The sequence below is a fragment of the Hyla sarda genome, chromosome 7 (assembly GCF_029499605.1).
Source record: "Hyla sarda isolate aHylSar1 chromosome 7, aHylSar1.hap1, whole genome shotgun sequence".
Lineage (NCBI taxonomy): Eukaryota > Metazoa > Chordata > Amphibia > Anura > Hylidae > Hyla > Hyla sarda.
In genome coordinates this window covers 20418814-20440968 of record NC_079195.1, presented here as the reverse complement: position 1 = coordinate 20440968, position 22155 = coordinate 20418814, and the positions used below count along the sequence as shown (strand labels likewise).

General features: G+C 42.7%; 1 protein-coding gene across 4 annotated transcripts in view; it reads right to left on the bottom strand.

Annotated features, from left to right (window-relative positions):
* SORCS1 (sortilin related VPS10 domain containing receptor 1) overlaps positions 1-22155 on the bottom strand; it is a 762471-nt gene that overhangs the window by 481926 nt on the left and 258390 nt on the right. For all 4 annotated transcript variants that reach the window (XM_056530949.1, XM_056530951.1, XM_056530952.1 and 1 more), the window contains exon 2: positions 18057-18124. In XM_056530949.1, coding sequence (XP_056386924.1) covers positions 18057-18124 — 68 coding nt within the window. The remainder of the gene's footprint in view (positions 1-18056; positions 18125-22155) is intronic.

The window sequence follows — 22155 nt, the reverse complement described above, 5'->3', positions numbered from 1 at the left end:
TTCCTAAAGTTAACTTTGACTCGATTTTCTCAGCTTAAATCAAATCCTGTGGGCCGTTTCCCTTCTCCGCCGGGTCATCCTCTCCCCTTCATTATGTGACCTCTCGGGTTTTCCATTTATCCTCAGCCGTGTAACCTTTCAGAATTCATCTTTGGCGTCTTTCAACACGTTTTCTCTTTTTAACAAATTGCTATTTAAGATGTCTAAATGTCTCCGCCGACTGATCTAATATTCTATCTTCTGCCCATTCAGGCTCGGAAGCTTTAATCCTCTGCAGAGGAAGATTGTGATGTCAAAGAGTACGACTGTGAAATGCATAACAGCAGGTAGAAGACGCGCCACCACCTTCCATTCCTTTTGGTGGGTCTTTCAACTTAAAGGGATACTCTGGTGGAAAACCAATGTTTTTAAATCAACTGGTGCCAGAAAGTTATACAGTTTCGTAAATTACCGTATTTTTTACCGTATAAGACGCACTTTTTCTTCCCCAAAACTGGGGGGGAAAAGTTGGTGCGTCTTATACGGCAAATACACACCTATCGGGTCAGTCCCTGCGGCCATCAACGACCGGGACCCGCAGCTAATACAGGACATCACCGATCGCGGTGATGCCCTGTATTAACCCTTCAGACGCGGTGATCAAAGCTGACCGCCGCGTCTGAAATGAAAGTGACAGTGACCCAGCTGCTCAGTCGGGCTGTTCGGGACCGCCGCGGTGAAATTGCGGCCTCCCGAACAGCTTACAGGACACCGGGAGGGACCTTACCTGCCTCCTCGGTGTCTGCTCCGTGCCGGGATCCCCTGCATGGCCGGCGCTCTCCTTCGACGTCATCACGTCGTCGCGCACGCCGTCCCGTCATCCAATAGGAGCGGCGTGCGTAGCGGCGTGATGTCTGCGATGGAGAGCGAGGATCCCGGGGAAGAAAACGTCCGGAGCGTCGGGGACGAACCGGGGACGCGGCGACAGCGATGGAGCGACATCCAGGGCAGCGGTGACGGGTCCGGAGTGCCGGGGACACGTGAGTATTACCTCCTATACCAGTGGTCTTCAACCTGCGGCCCTCCAGATGTTGCAAAACTACAACTCCCAGCATGCTGGGAGTTGTAGTTTTGCAACATCTGGAGGTCCACAGGTTGAAGACCACTGTTGTGTGCAGAATCTTTTTTTTCTAGATTTTGCACCTTTAAAATTGGGTGCGTCTTACATGTCGGTGCATCCTATAGGGTGAAAAATACGGTACTTCTATTTAAAGAAAATCTTAATCCCTCCAATACTTATCATCTACAATATGCTCCTCAGGAAGTTGTGTCATTCTTTCCAGTCTGAACACAGTGCTCTCTGCTGCCACCTCTGTCCATGTCAAGAACTGTCCAGAGCAGGAGAAAATCCTCATAGCAAACTTCTCCTGCTCTGGATAGTTCCTGACATGGACAGAGGTGTCAGCAGAGAGCACTGTGGTAAGACTGGAAAGAACTACACAACTTCCTCTGGAGCATACAGCAGCTGATAAGTACTGGAAGGATTATCATTTACAAATCTCTATAACTTTCTGGCACCAGTTGATTTAATTTATTTATTTATTCTTTTTACCCCAGAGTACCCCTTTAATCCTTTACATAGACAAAATGGAATGTCAAAGAGTACGACTGTGATATGCATAACAGCAGGTAGAAGACGTGCCACCGCCTTCTATTCCATGTGGTGGGTCTTTCAAGTTTAGGCTTAGGATGGGGAGGTATAAACATTGGAGAAAACAAGATGTCTACCTCTGGAAAATGGCCCTAGACTTATGTCTGGTGCTAAATACCAGTCAACTTTTCCTGATTTGTGGACAAGATGAAGACATATAATGTATGTGACATGCAAATGCATTATTTACTTGTTTAAATGGGCGATGTCTGATAAAAAAAAAATACCCACTTTCTATATGTTGTACATTTTGGCAAAACTTTAAACTTTCTAATATACTTAATAAGAAAAATGTATTTCCTTTTTTATAGAAATCATGGCTTATAAAAAAGACCACTAGGGGTCCTCACACCATCCAGAACATACTCTTGTCCTTGCTGCAGCATTTTCTTTGTCCCAGCTGTAGCACAGGCAGGGACAAAGACTCCTCAGTGCTCACTCCTGTCCTATCAGACTACAGCATGGAGACAGTGATAAGGGGTTCCAACCTGAAGTAATTGGATGATGCTGCGGCCATAAGAGGCCTAAACCATGCATAAAGTGTTGAATGGAGAGAAACATAGGAAGATAGATAGATAGATAGATAGATAGATAGATATTAGATAGATAGATAGATATTAGATAGATAGATAGATAGATATGAGAGAGATATGAGAGATAGATAGATAGCTATGAGATAGATATGAGATAGATGGATAGATAGAGATAGATGGATAGATAGATAGAGATAGATGGAAAGATAGATATTAGATAGATAGATAGATAGATAGATGGATATAGATAGATATATATGAGATAGATAGATAGATAGATAGATAGATAGATAGATAGATAGATAGATATGGATAGATAGATATGAGATAGATAGATATAGATAGATATGAGATGGATAGATAGATATGAGATAGATATGAAATAGATAGATATAGATAGATAGATAGATAGATAGATAGATATAGATAGATAGATAGATATGAGATAGATATAAGATAGATAGATATGAGATAGATAAATAGATAGATATGAGATAGATAGATAGATAGATAGATAGATATGTTACGCCGAGCGCTCCGGGTCCCCGCTCCTCCCCGGAGCGCTCGCTACACTCTCGCTACTGCAGCGCTCCGGTCAGATCCACTGACCCGGTGCGCTGCGATACCGCCTCCAGCCGGGATGCGATTCGCGATGCGGGTGGCGCCTGCTCGCGATGCGCACCCCGGCTCCCGTACCTGACTCGCTCTCCGTCGGTCCTGTCCCGGCACGCGCGGCCCCGCTCCCTAGGGCGCGCGCGCGCCGGGTCTCTGCGATTTAAAGGGCCACTGCGCCGCTGATTGGCGCAAGTGGTTCTAATCAGTGTGTTCACCTGTGCACTCCCTACTTATACCTCACTTCCCCTGCACTCCCTCGCCGGATCTTGTTGCCATTGTGCCAGTGAAAGCGTTCCCTTGTGTGTTCCTAGCCTGTGTTCCAGACCTCCTGCCGTTGCCCCTGACTACGATCCTTGCTGCCTGCCCCGACCTTCTGCTACGTCCGACCTTGCTTCTGTCTACTCCCTTGTACCGCGCCTATCTTCAGCAGTCAGAGAGGTTGAGCCGTTGCTAGTGGATACGACCTGGTCACTACCGCCGCAGCAAGACCATCCCGCTTTGCGGCGGGCTCTGGTGAAAACCAGTAGTGACTTAGAACCGATCCACTAGCACGGTCCACGCCAATCCCTCTCTGGCACAGAGGATCCACCTCCTGCCAGCCGGCATCGTGACAAGATAGATAGATATGAGATAGATATATAGATATGAGATAGATAGATATGATATAGATAGATATGAGAGATAGATAGATAGATATGAGATAGATAGATAGATAGATAGATAGATATGAGATAGATAGATATGAGATAGATAGATAGATAGATATGAGATAGATAGATAGATAGATAGATAGATATGAGATAGATAGATATAAGATAGATAGATAGATAGATATGAGATAGATAGATAGATATGAGATAGATAGATAGATAGATATAAGATAGATAGATAGATAGATATAGAGATAGATAGATATGAGATAGATAGATAGATATAGAGATAGATACATTTTCCGTATAGCTTTTCAGGAATAGCTCCCGGATTGTGACCTTTCATCCTCCTCTGAGCTGCTGTAAAGTATTTGAAGAGTAGAGAAGCGAGATGGTTTCCTATTAGTTCTCAGCGTGGCATTTTGTGTACTATAACCTGCAGATAATCTTACATGTGCATTAAAGTCTCAATCTTTACGCCGACCTTCCTTTCTTCTCTCTAAAGCCGCCTATATGTGAGTTATTCCAGTCTAATAAAGCTGCAGCGGATAATCTCCTCCTTATTACTGATACCTTTTCCTTCAGCTTTCACGCTCTAAATAGAACAATTTCAGGTACCCAGAGGATTGTGAGAATTAGGATATATGTATCTGTAATGTAAAAATACGTCTCTCATAGCATCCAGAGCAAGACACATCTGCAATTACAGCTTTAGGGGTTATAGAGAAAATGATTCCTCAGAACCTTCATAAATAAGTCACTTAGTAATAGAATCCATTAACATTCATTCTCCGGGATGGAGTCACTTATTCCAGCTGTACAGATTATATATATATATATATATATATATATATATATATATATATATATATATATATATAATTACCCCTGTAGCGTATGAATCACTGGTCATTGAGATATGCACAGGGGTATTATTTGTTCCTGTTCCTATTTTTATGGGCCCCATATCACGATGCCTCATAATGTGTGTATACTGCATTTATACATATTTATATTTGTTCTTATTTCATGAATAGTGATGAGCGGCATAGGCCATATTCAAATTTTTGATATTTTGCGAATATGAGGACGAATATTCGTCCCATATTCGTGAAATTCAAATATTCGTTATATTCGTGACGTTTTTTTTGAATTGCGAAATTTCGCTATTGCGAATGCGAAATGAATAGCGAAATTTTGCTCATCTGCGCATGCGCGCTATAACATCATGCGAGGGACGTTGCTAGGGACGTTGCTAAGCTCTGACAACTGTGCCTGCAGAACTCTCATTGGCTCACAGGCATAAGTAGGGCGGAATTTCCACGAATATTCGCAAGCATAAACCTTTCGCCTCACAGTCTCATCCAGGCCAAAACTTTTTTTATATATATCAACTGGCTCCGGAAAGTTAAACAGATTTGTAAATTACTTCTATTAAAAAAATCTTAATCCTTCCAATAGTTATTAGCTTCTGAAGTTGAGTTGTTGTTTTCTGTCTAACTGCTTTCTGATGACTCACGTCCCGGAAGCTGTGCAGCTCCTATGGGGATATTCTCCCATCATGCACAGCTCCCGGGACGTGACATCATCATTGAGCAGTTAGACAGAGAACTTCAGAAGCTGATAACTATTGGAAGGATTAAGATTTTTTAATAGAAGTAATTTACAAATCTGTTTAACTTTCTGGAGCCAGTTGAGATATATATATATATATATATATATATATATATATATATATAAAGTTTTTGCCTGGAATACCCCTTTAATGAAATGATACAAACATTGCATTTATCAGTCGAAGGAGATCCCTACAATGTGCTCAGTTTTTAAAACAGTTTGAAAAAAAGACGAATATTAGAGAATTTTAATCGCGAAATTCGTAATATTTGCGAGTTCGCGAATATGCGATATTAGCGACGAATATTCGAATTGCGAATATTCGTGAGCAACACTATTCATGTACCCAGTATCCACATTTAATCTCAGTTTTTTTTATACGTGTGTACAACAATGTGTATATAGATTTATAGTAGTAGTTTTTCTTTTTATTTTATGTCTTTTATGTTTTTTTTTTCCCATTGTTAAATCCCTATATGAATTGGAGGTGTCACCGTATCAACATTGCAGGAGATAGGACAATGATTATGTATCATTGGCCTTATAAGGGATAGCGTGACAGTCTAACAGTAAGGCCAGGTGCTACTGGCCGAAACGCGTCACCACCATGCTTACCTGCTGTACTGTGTGCTATTAATACAATAAATGCACGATTTGCTTTGAGCTGCTGCACTGGACTTCCATTTCTTTCTCCAGTTCATATATATATATATATATATATATATATATATATATATATATATATATATAGTGGTCCCTCAACATACGATGGTAATCCATTTCAAATGAACCATCGTTTGTTGAAACCATCGTATGTTGAGGGATCCGTGCAATGTAAAGTATAGGACAGTGGTCTACAACCTGCGGACCTCCAGATGTTGCAAAACTACAACACCCAGCATGCCCGGACAGCCAACGGCTGTCCGGGCATGCTGGGAGTTGTAGTTTTGCAACATCTGGAGGTCCGCAGGTTGAAGACCACTGGTATTGAAGGTTATACTCACATGTCCCCGCCGCTCCGGACCGTCACCACTCGTCACCGCTGCCCTGGATGTCGCCTTCCATCGCTGTCGCCGCGTCCCCGAGGTGTCCCCGACGCTACAACTAGGCCTCTGCTTCCCCGGCATCCTCGCTCTCCGTCACCGCCATCACGTCGCTACGCACGCAGCTCCTATTGGATGACGGGACGGTGATGCAGGGGATCCCAAAGAGGACGCGCCGGAGCCCCGAGGACAGGTAAGTGATCGTCAGCGGACCACACGGGGCACCGTAAACGGCTATCCGGTGGTAGCTGAAGCAGTCTGCGCTGCCGGATAGCCGTTTATATGATAGCCCCGACATATAAAAGCATCGTATGTTGATGCTGCCTTCAACATGCGATGCTTTATCTATTATTTTTTTTTTATAACTGTTTTTTTTATTAAAGAATTTTTCTTTAAAACAGATATTTGAGAATAAGAAAATAAAAGTACATAGAATAATAAACAGAGTCATTACATATTAATAAGACCAGGTTACAATGTGATAACATAGATCCGGCTGTAAAGATGATTTCAGGTCGGTATCCGGGGAAGACCCCACATCAGAGACATGAAGCTTAGATAAAAGCCGTTATCTAACAGATAATTAAGAATGAAGCGAGGATAATATGAAGCGCTATTAGAGGATACTAATAATATCTCTTCACGCCGGATCCATTACACATCAGCTTATGGTCAATAATCCAGGCAATATGCAATGAAGAAGATGTAAAATAATGTAAAAAAAATAAAAAAAAACATGAGGTAAAAAGTTTATAAGAGGTAGAAAGGTAATAGAGAAAAAGACAGGTACGTATGGAAGGTAAAGATAAAGGTACGGATAAGTATGGAAGGTAAAGATAAAGGGACGGATAAGTATGGAAGGTAAAGATAAAGGGACGGTTAAGTAGGGAAGGAAAAGATAAAGGGACGGATAAGTATGGAAGGTAAAGATAAAGGGACGGATAAGTATGGAAGGTAAAGATAAAGGGACGGATAAGTAGGGAAGGTAAAGATAAAGGGACGGATAAGTAGGGAAGGTAAAGATAAAGGGACGGATAAGTAGGGAAGGTAAAGATAAAGGGACGGATAAGTAGGGAAGGTAAAGATAAAGGGACGGATAAGTAGGGAAGGAAAAGATAAAGGGACGGATAAGTAGGGAAGGTAAAGATAAAGGGACGGATAAGTAGGGAAGGTAAAGATAAAGGGACGGAAAAGTAGGGAAGGTGAAGATAAAGGGACGGATAAGTAGGGAAGGTAAAGATAAAGGGACGGATAAGTAGGGAAGGTAAAGATAAAGGGACGGATAAGTAGGGAAGGTAAAGATAAAGGGACGGATAAGTAGGGAAGGAAAAGATAAAGGGACGGATAAGTATGGAAGGTAAAGATAAAGGGACGGATAAGTATGGAAGGTAAAGATAAAGGGACGGATAAGTAGGGAAGGAAAAGATAAAGGGACGGATAAGTAGGGAAGGTAAAGATAACGGGACGGATAAGTAGGGAAGGAAAAGATAAAGGGACGGATAAGTAGGGAAGGTAAAGATAACGGGACGGATAAGTAGGGAAGGTAAAGATAACGGGACGGATAAGTATGGAAGGTAAAGATAAAGGGACGGATAAGTAGGGAAGGTAAAGATAAAGGGACGGATAAGTAGGGAAGGTAAAGATAAAGGGACGGATAAGTAGGGAAGATAAAGAGAATAAAGAAGTATCCGCTCGGCTCCAGCTCCTCGGGGTCCGTCCACCGCCTCAGACCACTCTCAGGGACTCCGCATATTCATCCCATGCGATGCTTTTGTATGTCGGGGCCCTCGCATAAATGGCTACCTCGCAGTGCAGACTGCTTCAGCTGCCACCACCGGATAGCCGTTTAAGGTGCTCCGCTGATGGTCACTCACCTGTCCCCGACGTTCCGGACCGTCCTCTTTGGGCTCCACTGCATTGCTGTCACTCTCCTTCGTTGTCATCACGTTGCCGCACACGCCGTCCCGTCATCCAATATCCATATTTTTACAGCATTCTGGTCATTTTGTGCAATATTTTTCTAAACTTGCTTTACAATTTTACACTTTTTATTTTTATTTAATTTTTTTTTACAAAATTTGCACAATAGCACAAAACAAACACAGGAAAAATACAATGTGTGTACACAGCCTTGAAGAGTTTTATGTCTACTATATATCCCATAAAGGTAGCAGCAGCAGTATACAGATAGATCTGGAGAGGAAAGGTATGTCTACTAAATATCCTAATGCCATAAAGATAGCAGTATACAGATAGAAATAGAGGAAAGGTGTATAACTACTATATATCCTAATCCCATAGAGATAGCAGCGGTATACAGATAGAGCTGGAGGGAAGGAGTATAACTACTATATATCCTGATCCCATAGAGATAACAGCAGTATACAGATAGAAATAGAGCAAAGGTGTATAACTACTATATATCCTGATCTCATAGAGATAGCAGCAGTATACAGATAGAAATAGAGGGAAGGTGTATGACTACTATGTATCCTGATCCCATATGATAGCAGCAGTATACAGATAGAAATAGAGGGAAAGTGTATAACTACTATATATCCTGATCCCATAGAGATAGCAGCTGTATACAGATAGAGCTGGAGGGGAGGTATATAACTACTAGGTATCCTAATTCCATTGAGATAGCAGCAGTATACAGATAGAGCTGGAGAGGAAAGGGTTGTCTACTAAATATTCTAATCCCATAGAGATAGCAGTAGCAGTATACAGATGGGAATAGAGGGAAGGTGTATAACTACTAGATATCCTGATCCAATAGAGATAGCAGCAGCTGTATACAGATAGAGCTGAAGGGGAGACGTATAACTACTATGTATTCTAATCTCATAGAGATAGCAGCAGTATACAGATAGAGCTGGAGGGAGGTGTATAACTACTATGTATTCCATTGAGATAGTAACAGTATACAGATAGAGTTATAGGGGGAGGGGTCTGAATGCTCCCAGGAGCAATCTAATAGGTAATGATGTCATCCTTCAGTTCACGGGAAGTCACTTGACCCAGGACCAGTGGCGGATCCAGAGTCTAATCTCGGGAGGGGCACTATTAGGCTATATTTGCATGGGGAACATCCACATGGAAAATCTCAGCACTTGAAATAGTGGCAGAGAGGGCCCTCGGAGGGGGCAATTGCCCCCCCTCCTGATCCGCCCCTGCCCAGGACTGACCACTTCCTTTGACACGTTAAACTCTGTGATTTTGATCATATGACCCAGAGTTTTGATCACATGATCAGATGCAGCAGTGCTTGAATGAAACAGACTGCGCTGTAGGACTAGTAATGGTGAGAGTGTATGATATGGGTAAAAAAAGACAACTTGGGGTTCTTCTTTAAGAGCTGTGTACTGGAGCGTGAGGGGTTTTGTAAAGTGTCCTCTTACAGCAGAGACACATTTGTAGCTCGTCCTTAGTAGCGATGTTATGGGTCCACTTGTTTATAGTGCCCCTGTGTGCCCTGTAAGAGTCTTTATATCACATTTCTATTATGTATCCCTCCCCGCCGCACTGTCTGTAATCTGCTGATACAACATCTTCCCGCGCACGGACGTCCCGGCACATTCCCTACCGCTCCGCTGAGTGGATTTCTACTTACAATGATTGTTTACAGCATCTTCAGGGCCCTTAAGAAGCCGTATGTTTAATTATAGTCTCATTATCCGCCAGGTACTTGAAATGCAATTACTGCCTAATAACATCTCCTGTTTATGGAAAAGACTGCATCGGATTTGGGTCATCTAAGCGTAAGTATACCTCACTTACAGATACAATGGAATTGGAACTTCGTATTTCTCCGTATGTTGTGATGTTGAGGACGTTACAATATGAGAATGGGAAAAAAGAATTTTAGAAATATTAGCAAATGTATTACAAATGAAAAACTAACAATTTCCATGGATATAAGTATTTAGATCCTTTCCTTTGACTCTTGATATTTAACTCTAGCTCCTCCCATTGGCTCTGGCTCCTCCCATTTCTCTGATCATCTCTGAGATGTTTTTCCACCTTGATCGGAGTCACCTGCGGTAAATTCAGCCAATTGGACAGGTTCTGGGAAGACACAGCTCTGTCTATATAAGGTCTTGTAGCTCACATTGCGTATAAAAAATAAAAAAAAACATGAGGTGAAAAGAACTGTCTGTAGAGCTCAGAGATAGGATGGTGTGGAGGTACAGATCTGGAAAAGGGGACAAAAACATTTTTGCTGCTCTAAAGTTCTCAATAGCTCAGTAGTCTACAGAATTTTTACATTGAAGAAGAAGGAACAACCTGGACTCTTCCAAGAGCTGCTCCCCCACCAAACTAAGTAATGGGGGGGGGGGGGGAGAAGAGACTTGGTATAAAAGGTGATCAGGAACCCTATGGTCACTCTGGCTGAGCTCCAAAGATCCTGTCAGCAGAAACTTCCAGAAGGTCCAGAACCATCACTGCAGTCTTCACATCCTGGGCTTCATGGAATAGTCACCAGAAAGATACTTCTCCCCATCGTTTTGTTTTTAGATTCAGTACTGAGAATTATCATGATAAGTCTTTTTAGGAGGTCTTAGTCCAAGGAGTACCGAGCTCCAAGTCTTTTCAAACGGCCATAGAGTTAAAGTCATTATCCAGTGTTTTGCTAGAATCATATCCTACTGAGGGTAGGGAAAAAATAGAAAGAAAAGCTATACTTACCAATCCCTGATCCTCCGCAGCTTCTGTTTGTCTCCATCTACAGGACCTGCCGGGTCAGTCAAACACTGGCCACAGCTGTGTCTTGTCTCAGCCAGTGATTGGCTGAGCCAGTAAGTCCTGTAAGCTTTTGTATAGGAAGCAGGAAGAAGACAAAAGATTAGGTATCGGACAGAGCTGATCAGGAGCTGAGGGGACCAGGGATAGGTAAGTATAGGTTTTCTTTCTAATCTGCCCCCAGAAGGATATACATTTTATAAAAATGCAAGATAACCCCTATTGATGTTCAAAATTAGGGAGAAGGCCAGCACTCCAAAATTGTGGTGCACATCCTGTAGCTATGAAATTGCCAGTGACTTAAAGGGGTACTCCGGTGGAAAACAATTTTTTTTTTAATCTACGTAATTACTTCTATTAAAAAAATCTTAATCCTTCCAGTACTTATTAGCTGCTGAATACTACAGAGGAAATTCTTTTTGGAACACAGAGCTCTCTGCTGACATCACGAGCACAGTGCTCTCTGCTGACATCTCTGTCCATTTTAGGAACTGTCCAGAGTAGGAGAAAAATCACCATAGAAAACATATGCTGCTCTGGACAGTTCCTAAAATGGACAGAGATGTCAGCAGAGAGCACTGTGCTCGCGATGTCAGCAGAGAGCACTGTGTTCCAAAAAGAAAATAATTTCCTCTGTGGTATTCAGCAGCTAATAAGTACTGGAAGGATTAAGATTTTTTTTAATAGAAGTAATTTACAAATCTGTTTAACTTTCTGGCACCAGTTGATTTAAAGGGAAAAAAAAAAAAAAGTGCAATACAAACCCCCCTAAAACAAATGCATTTTCGATGCTTGAAAGGGTACTCCGCCGCTCAGCGTTTGGAACAGACTGTGCTCTAGTGACGTCATAGACCTGCCCCCTCGTGACGTCATGCCCTGCCCCCTCAATGCAAGTCTATGGGAGGGGGCCACGCCCCCTCCCATAGACTTGCATTGAGGGGGCGGGGTGTGATGTCATGAGGGGGCGGGGCTGTGACATCACAAGCTCTTGGCTCCAGCATTCAGAACAGTTCGTTCCAAACGCTGAGTAGCGGAGTACCCCTTTAAGTTGCACCCTTAGTCATGGGCATCAGTGTGTGGGGGCGAGAAGGAGTTTCATGCTCCAAGAGGGGCGACCAGGAGTCACTACAGGTGAGGAAAACGCTCTCATAATGTGAATAAGGTCTATACAGAAAACACATAGAGATAAAAGGAAACCAAAAGACATAAAATATGGAATATAGGCAATATGAGATAAATAAGACACAAACAACCACGAGATTTACCAATGCAAAATCATGGAATAAGAAAATCTCCATATTTACAGATTAGACCGTATTCATAATATATACAGGATTAAATAAACGTCACTAGAGAGGAACAAGCGATATTGACAAAGAGCAAAAATCCCCATATATAAAGAAAAACAAAACTAAATGAAGTTTATTGTATGTGAATGAGAACCTTTATATAATGAATTAATAATAAACATAAATACATTGCGGCAATTAAGCCCCGTAGAGAATCGAGTATCAAGAGTAAAAATCCGAAAAACTCTGTCCATCAATTCTCGCAACGAATTTACGTTTCATTATTAATTCATCGCATAAAGGTTCTCATTCACGTATATTTGCATTTTTCTGTATATATGGGGATTTTTGCTCCTTGTCAATACCGCATGGTCTTCTCTAGTGACGTTTATTTCATCATGTGTATATATTACGAATACGGTGTAATGTCTAAATATCAATATTTAATTATTCCATTTATTATTTCTTCATTTTTACATTTGTAAATTTCGTGGTTGCATTGGCGTCGTATTTTTTTTAATCATATATTGCCTATATTCCATACCCGGATTTACTAAGAATGGAATGTATTTTTTTTTTTTTTTCCTAACAGATTTCCCTACAATTTGCACTTTTCCCTATGTTTTTTTTTTTACACATGCTCTGAGCTGTAGGGTTTTCTAGAGCACAAATACGCCACATTTTCTGCTGAAACCTTAGTAAATATGTTGAGAATTTTTGAAAATGTTTGGGGACATGCCCTCTTTTAGGTGACCCCCCCCTTTTTTTAAGGTTTTCTTAGTAAAATGGAGAGTTGGTTGGGTTTTTGATTTTTTTGGAAGCAAATTATGGCGCAGACAGATTCTGGCGCACAACCCGACAAAACAGGTCAGGTTTACAATAGTGGCCCTGATTTACTTTTGTAAACCCGACATATTTCGTCAAGTTGTGCACCAGAATCTGTCTGCGCCAGAGTTTGCTCCCAAAAAAATCAAAAACCCAACCAACTCTCCATTTTTCTGAGAAAACCTTAAAAAGGCCCAGAATTTATGCCAGAATTGAAAAAAAAAAAAAAAAAAAAAAAAAATACCTGACTAACTGTCCATTTTACTGAGAAAACCTGAAAAAGGGGTGTGGCTGTCATAAAACAGGGTGTGGTCAATGAAAAGGGGGGTGTCCCCGACATTTTCACAAAAAAACAACATATTTACTAAGGTTTCCACAGAAACTGTAGTGGATTTGAGCTGAGAAAAGACTGACAGATCAGAGCATGTGTAAGAAAAAAAAAAAGGCAAAATGTAGGGAAAAGTGCAAAATGTAGGGAAACCTTAGTAAATACCATGGGAAAAAATTGTAGGGAATTAAAGGGGTACTCCAGTAAAAAAAATTGATATCAACTGGCTCCAGAAAGTTAAACAGATTTGTAAATTATTTATATAAAAAAATTTCAATCCTACCAGTACTTATCAGCTGCTGAAGTTGAGTTGTTCTTTTCTATCTGACCACAGTGCTCTCTGCTGACACCTCTGTCTGTCTCAGCAACTGTCAAGAATAGGAGCAAATCTCCATAGTAAACATCTCCTGCTCTGGACAGTTCCTGAGACAGACAGAAGTGTCAGCAGAGAGCACTGAGGTCAGACAGAAAAGAACAACTCAACTTCAGCAGCTGATAAGTACTGGTAAGATTAATATTTTTTTAATAGAAGTAACTGACAAATCTGTTTTACTTTCTGGAGCCAGTTGATATGGAAAAAAATTGTTTTTCCCCAGAGTACCCCTTTAAAACCCACAAAGAAAACTACACTCCACTTATCAGGGCCTATGTCTTTTGGTTTCCTCTTATCTCTATGTGGGCAGTGTTTTCTGCATAGACCTTATTCACATTATGAGAACGCATTCCTGTAGTGACTCCTAAAGCTGGGTCAACTCTTTCTCTTGGAGCATAAAACTCCTTCGCACCCACACTCTGATGAGTGAGGGTGCAGCTTGAGCACCGGAAACGTGTCAGGGTTAGGGGGCTACACAGCGTTTTGTACTGTACTTTTTAGCAAATTCTATTATGGTCTTCAATAAATGCTATATTTTTCACATACGTCTTGGCAGGACCTTCTCTTGTTGGTTTGTTCTGTTTACACACCTAGTCGAGGTGATGTCCGTGTGGACAAGATGCAGGCAGCTCGTTGAGCAGGTGAGCCGATTCTTTTTTTTTCATCGTTCATAGATGTTGTCAACCAGAAGCCTAACTTGTAGCTTCTGGGCCCCCTTGCAAAATCTGCAACAGGGCCCCCATGTGCCATTGATAATACTGGTTTCTTGTGGGGCAGATGGGCCTTGGGGCTGACATGTCTATCATGGTCTGTGTTCACACACAGCTATAGTATTTGGTTGTGTGTGAACAGTTTTACGTTCCCCGGTCAAAGAACAGTTAAAGCCTTTGGCTTTCTATCCAATAGCTCTTAGGGTGTGCCTATATAGGATAAGCTCTGTCTAGCCTCTGGGCTGGTGATTTACATATGGACTTCCTCATGTCTTACTGCTAACATGCTGAACATGGTGCTGTGGAGCCTTTGGTGAAACATTCCTTGTTTGAGCTTTTAATATCTTTGATATTTTCTGGGCTTTTACCCATGGTTAGATAGCATGCTCTTAGTATATTTAAATCTGTGTTTGTATAGTCAGTTTTAGGATGTGTATGTCCTTTCTGCTATGTATCGGTTCACATTGTGTTTTCTCTTATATCCATTTTCTGTGTTTCTGTAACTAGTTATCCCTGTTACCTGTCCATGGAGACAGGGTATTGACATTCCTGTGTCTACTGGAGGTGTTCTGAATGATTGCAATTGTTTTTGTCTTGTGTTCAGTGTGAACAGTGTTCTATAATTATATGCTGTGTATCTAGGAATCCCTGTTACCGGTACATGGGGACTCAGAGGGTATTGTTATTCCTGTGTCTACTGGAGGTGTTCTGAGGTGTTCTGTTTTCTGAGTTGTAACGAGGCATCCCTGTTACCTATCCATGGGGACTCCATGTCTACTAAAGGTTTTCTGAGGGATTGTGATTATTCCAGTCTTGTGTTCAGTGTGAACAGTGTTCTATAATTATATCCTGTTGTATCTGTTTTCTGAGTTGTAAGTAGGGATCCCTTTTAACTATCCATGGGAACTCCGTGTCTACTGGAGGATTTCTGAGGGATTGCCATTATTCCTGTTTAGCGATAGATTCCTGTTACCGGTCCATGGGGACTTTGTGTCTACTGGAGGTTCTGGGGGATTATGCTATATTCCTGTCTGTTCCTGTAGTCTGTTTAGACTCATCCGTTTTCCTGTCTGGTGTTTTGAACTCTATATGTTTATTAGTTCTTTATTCAGATCTTTGGAGTTTTTGTACATGCACTGATCATAGAGTACATGATCACTTAGCTAGTGTTTTCCTCTGTGCTTTACCATTGGTCTATAGTGTCCCCTGTGCTGCTCACTGATCTGTGTCCTCTGAACTTAATTTGTTATAGAGTTCTATGTTCCTTTTATGTTTCTGGTTTGTTACCGACTGTTTATTAGTATGTGGTTTTTAAGGCCCCTGCACTTCAGCTCAGGGAGGGACCGGCACCCAGTTGTCGATCCACTATTTAGGGTGGATGGGCAAGTAGGCAGGGAGAGTGGTTTTAGGGTCAGTTTATGGCTCATTCTCCCTGTCACCTGGTCGGTCCCTGACAGGGACCCTCTTAAGCACTCTGTCCTCTTTATAGTTACACCCCTGTTATTAACCTGTCATGGATCGGCAAAAACACGTCCTGTGGATTTAAACTTTCTATGGACTGTTGATTAAAATACAAGCATACCCCAAGCTTCTTTAGAGATACACATTACTGTCATTTAAAGGTGTACTCCGCTGCCCCAGCATTCGGTTGGAGCGGGCGGTGGTGTTGTGACGTTGCATCCATGTCCCTGCGTGACGTCATGCCCCTTCAATGCAGGTCTATGGGAGGGGGCATGGCTGTCGCTATGCCCCCTCCCATAGCTTTGCATTGAGGGTGCGTGGTTGGCGCACCCCCACCGCGATCAGACATCTTATCCCCTATCCTTTGGATAGGGAATAAGATGTCTAGGAGCGGAGTACCCCTTTAAATTAACTTTTGAAATGTTGTCCACACTTGTCTAAAGTTTTGATTCAAATGATGAATATTAGTCCAGCGAGATGTCCCCATACCATTCAGAACATAATCCTGTCCATCTGCAGCATCATCTTTGTCTCAGCTGGAGCACAGACAAGGACAAAGTCCAGGAAGTTAAGGTGGGACTACCGTTCCTCTGTGCTCACTCCTGTCCTATCAGACTGGTGCATGGGGCATGAAAACACAGAGGGGTTAAAAATCAGCCTGCAGTGATTGAATGATGAGACCCAGCACAGCACAGCAGACTCAGGGAGGAAATGAATGCATGCTGAGTGAGGGTGGACTCAGTGCTTGCCTTGAACACCCCCCCCCTGAGCAGTGGATGTCAGAATGAGTGAGCAGCAGAACAGAGGGATTTCTGAGCCAAATACAGAAGCTAGATACATAAAAAGACAAGTAAAGAATCTGCATGACCTAGTGAGGAACATACAGCATTATTCTATTTCTGTGATATGTGTCATATTTTGCTGCATATTTTCTACAGCTGATTTTACTACCCATTGACATTGCAGCAAAATATGACACTAGTGACCCTACCCTAAAGGACAGCAATGGAGTCGGATGTTTATTAGATATATTATAGTGTCCTGGACTTAAAAATCAATGTAGGAGGAAGAAAATAACCCTTGTGGTGGCGCTGTTGTTTCCAGTAAGAAGTAAAAGCCAAACCAGGGATAATATCAAACACTGGAGTGGTTTATTGAGGAGTATAAAAACAATACAAATTTGGATGACGTGTTTCAGGGGAGCCACCCCCTTCCTCAGATCAGTAATATACTGATCCAAGGAAGGGGGTGGCTCCCGCAAAACACGTCATCCACATTTCTATTGTTTTTATACTCCTCAATAAACCACTCCAGTGTTTGATATTATCCCTGGTTTGGCTTTTACTTCTTACTGGAAACAACAGCGCCACCACAAGGGTTATTTTCTTCCTCCTACATTGCCTCTCATCAGGATTGGATTATTCCTTCTCCTGGAACCCGGGCATAGCAACAGTTCCTCTTCATAGTGGTAACCCACATTGCTGGGTTGATATGCAAATTTTCTATTCGTTCAAGGTGAGCGGCCATGACCTGAGGGCAATTTGTGCCCGGTAACTGCCTTATTTCACTCCACAAAAGGGTTTAGTGGTGCCATTTCCCCCCGAAAATAAGCCCTACCCCGAAAATAAGACCTAGGCCAGGGGTAATCAATTGGCGGACCACGGCTGCCAGTAATGCCCGCAGACCCGTATCCTCCCACAGCCCCCCATCCTCCACACTCCTGCAGCCCCCCATAAATAAATAAGCCCTACCCTGAAAATAAGCCCTAGTGTGTTTTTGGGACTAAAATTAATATAAGACCCGGTCTTATTTTTGGAGAAACACGGTAACACACGAGGCGCCTCCGTTGGTCTCTTTTTTTCTCCTCTATTTTTAGGTGGACCTAAAAATGACATGGCGTCTGGATTTTGAGGCGAGAACATTTGTATCCGGTGCCATATCAAGAGGCTACAGACTGAGAGAATGAGACAAGACCGGTGTCTCTGGTTACGAATGATTTCAATGCCGTATGAACCCATTGAAAACGTACAACTACATATGAGAAGAGACAATGAGTATAGCCCGGGGGACGACTGTCATCAAATATCCCACATGTCCAATTACGCCAAGTAGAAAGACCTCAGCCACCGAATCGGCGTTTAAGTATCAGGACGATTAGGCGCCGGCTCTATGCACGTACCTCCAAAGAGAGCTCTCGGTGATGCTTCCCAGGTTGTAATCGTACAGCTTTGTCAGAATTAGTATCACCTGCAGGCGAGAAGGAGACAGAGAGAGAAAGACAATCTCAGTTTAGTCGGAAACAATTACTGTCTGGTAAAAAGCAAAATGGAGCTGACCCTAGGGGAGTGTTAGCGTTGGTTTTTAATGGGCGCGTAATACAAATGAACAGGATGGGGAACTTGTAAAGCTAACAGAGAGCGACTGGGATGTTTGCAGGCACTAAATAACAAGGAGAAGACGCTCCGGCGACTGTCAGCGGGGGGAGTAATCTCCGAGAGTCGAGGTGTCACATACGGAGCCTGAATAATACAACAGTGGTAAAGGCTGGGAGCGGAAAAAAAGAACAACAAGGCATTATGGGAAAAAGTACTCTAATTATATGCAAATAAATGGATTTCATGAATAACAAATATGCTTATTAAAGTTAATTTCCAATATTTCAGGATTAAAGGGGTACTCCGCCCCGAGACATCTTATCCCCTATGTCCTGCACCGATGCACAGAGTGAACTTTGCTCCATGCTGGATGATGTGAGGCGGAGGCTTGTGCTGTCACGGCCACGCCCCTGCTTGTGCCTTCACGGCCATGCCCCCTCAATGCAAGTCACGCCCCCTCCCATAGACTTGCATTGAGGGGGCGTGGCCATGACATAACGAGCGGAGCATGGCCATGATGTCACGAGCCTCTGGCGCTGCACCCGACGCTCTAAACTAACGCAGGGTACAGCAGGGAGATTGCGAGAGTCCCCCCCGGCATGACCCCCGTGATCAGAAATCTTATTCCCCATCCTTTGGATAGGGGATAAGATGTCTAGGGGCGGAGTACCCCTTTAAGGTTGGTTTTGTCCCCCCCCCCCCCCCCAATCCCTTGAACCTAGAACCCATCTGACCCCATATAATAGCCACTTAGAGATAGCTAAACTAATGACTAAAATAAAGTGTAGGGGTCTTGTAAGCCAAGAAAACAAAACTAGTCCAGAGGTCTGGTGTCTGTATTTTTTGGTGGTCAGGTCTGGTGTCCATATTTATTTATGGAGCCTAGTCTGAGTTATGAATTAAGGGGGTCTGGTGTCTGTTTTTATTTATGGGGCCCAGTCTGAGTTATGAATTTAAGGGGTCAGGTCTGGTGTTTGTATTTATTTATGGGGTCAGGTCTGAGGTCAATATTCTTTTAAAGAGTCAGGTCTCAAGTCTGTATTAAGAAGGCCCGGTCTCCGGTCTGTATTTATATAGAGGAAAAGTCTAAGTTATGAATTTAGACATCAGGTCTAATATGAGTTTTCTTTTAGGGGGTGAGGTCTGTATTCTTTTATCAGGGTCAATTCTGGAGTTTGTATTTATTTAGGGGGTCCGGTCTGAGGTCAGCTTCTTTTTAGGATTTCAGGTCTGTATTAAGGGTGGTCAGATCTGGTGTTGGTATTGGTTTAGGGGGTCAGGTCTGAGGTAAATTTTCTTTCAAGGGGTCATGTGTGAGGTCAGTATTCATTTAGGGAGTCAGGTCTGGTGCCTGTAGTATTTTAGGGGGGTCAGGTTTGAGGTGAGCTTTTCTTACAGAGGTTCTCCACCCCTAGACATCTTATCCCCTATCCAAAGGACAGTGGATAAGATGTCTGATCATGGGGACCCCCGCCAGTCTCAGCTGCGGCACTCCAGATGATCGGTGCATCGAGCAAACTTCGCTCCGTGCCGTATGGCTGGCGATGCGGGCAGAGGCTCGTGATGTCATGGCCATGCCCCCTCAATGCAAGTCCATGGGAGGGGGCGTGGCAGCTGTCACTCCCCCTCCCATATACTTGCATTGAGGGGGCGTGCCCATGACTTCACGAGCCTCCGGCACTGCCCCCGACACGCTAAACGAATGCTGGGTGCAGCAGGGAGATCGCAGTGGTCCCCAGCGGTGGGACCCCTGTGATCAGACATCTTATCCCCTATCCTTTGGATAAGGGATAAGATATCTAGGGGCAAAATACCCCTTTAAGATGTCAGGTCTCAGGTCTGTATTTAGGGGTCAGATCTGGTGTCTGTATTTATTTAGGGTGTCAGGTCTAAGGTCAGTTTTATTTTAGGGGTAAAGTCTGAGGTCTGTATTTAGGAGTCAGCTCTGAGGTCTGTATTTATTTAGGGGGTCAGGTCTGGTGTCTGTATTTATTTAGGGGGTCAGGTCTGGTGTCTGTATTTATTTAGGGGGTCAGGTCTGAAGTCTGTATTTATTTAGGGGGTCAGGTCTGAAGTCTGTATTTATTTAGGGGGTCAGGTCTGAAGTCTGTATTTATTTGGGGGGTCAGGTCTGAAGTCTGTATTTATTTAGGGGGTCAGGTCTGAAGTCTGTATTTATTTAGGGGGTCAGGTCTGAAGTCTGTATTTATTTAGGGGGTCAGGTCTGAAGTCTGAATTTATTTAGGAGGTCAGGTCTGAAGTCTGTATTTATTTAGGAGGTCAGGTCTGGTGTCTATTTATTTAGGGGGTCAGGTCTGGTGTCTGTATTTATTTAGGGGGTCAGGTCTGAAGTCTGTATTTATTTAGGGGGTCAGGTCTGGTGTCTGTATTTATTTAGGGGGTCAGGTCTGAAGTCTGTATTTATTTAGGAGGTCAGGTCTGAAGTCTGTATTTATTTAGGAGGTCAGGTCTGGTGTCTATTTATTTAGGGGGTCAGGTCTGGTGTCTGTATTTATTTAGGGGGTCAGGTCTGGTGTCTGTATTCAGACCTATATCTTTTTTTATAGAATCCTCCATTCCTCTATAGAGCGGCCTTGTCAGTCCTTTGTCTCTATGGTCTCTCCGCTCCACTCTTGAGGACCCTGCTGACATTATACATGATCCCTATGGAGGAGCTTTTGTTCCCTCTGCTCTCCAGCCTCTTTAATCGAGCGAAATACTTTACTAAAGGATTCAATTTCTCTCTAAAGCGTCTGCACCGCCGGCCCGGTGAATGCCGCCATGATTAGCGGGGGTGACACTGATTTTGCTGCATTGAACATTCAGGGTAAAGTGAATGACAAAATACTTCCCATTGTGACCGGCTTCAGGGACATTGTTGAGATTTTTTTACACCGGCAAAGAATCTAATTCCCCCATTGTGTTGAGGACATATTCACTCGGATTTGTCGTATAGTGATCAGTTACAGATATTATTGGGATTGTCATCTTTATAATACAGCAAATCACTCAGTATAGTACAATAATAACCCAGAACAAGGCCCGCTCTGGAGCCTCGGTAGGCCCACTGTCTGCCCCCTCCCTTAAAGGGGTACTCCGGTGGGATTTTTTTTATTTTTATCAACTGGTGCCAGAAAGTTAAGCAGATTTGTAAATTATTTATATTTAATTATATTTAGATTAATTAATCTTAATCCTTCCAGTACTTATCAGCTGCTGTATGCTCCAGAGGAAATTCTTTTCTTTTTTAATGTATTTTCTGTCTGACCACAGTTCTTTCTGCTGACACCTCTGTCCATGTCAAGAACTGTCCAGAGCAGGAGAAAATCCCCATAGCAAACCTCTCCTGCTCTGGACAGTTCCTGACATGGACAGAGGTGTCAGCAGAGAGCACCGTGGTCAGACTGGAAACAACTACACAACTTCCTGTGGAGCATACAGCAGCTAATAAGTACTGGAAGGATTAGGATTTTTAAATAGAAGTAATTTACAAATCTGTGTAACTTTCTGGCACCATCCGCATCCTCCACGAGAAGCAAATACTTTAAAGCAGGCAATGTCCAGCACTGGGTTTACACTGGGTTTGCGCTTACAAAAAATATAACATTATTAAGAATAAAATGCAGTGTACATAGCGTAACAGCCTACGCGTTTCAGGTCAGAGGACCCTTAAAGGGGTACTCCGGTGGAAAACCATTTTTATCAAATCAACCGGTGCCAGAAAGTTAAACAGATATGTAAATTACTACTATTTAAAAATATTAATTCTACCAGCACTTATCAGCTGCTGTATGCTCCACATGTAGTTGTATTTCTTTCTGGAGTTCTTTTCAGTCTGACCACAGTGCTCTCTGCTGACACCCCTGTCTGTCTCAGGAACTGTCCGGAGCAAAAGAAAATCCC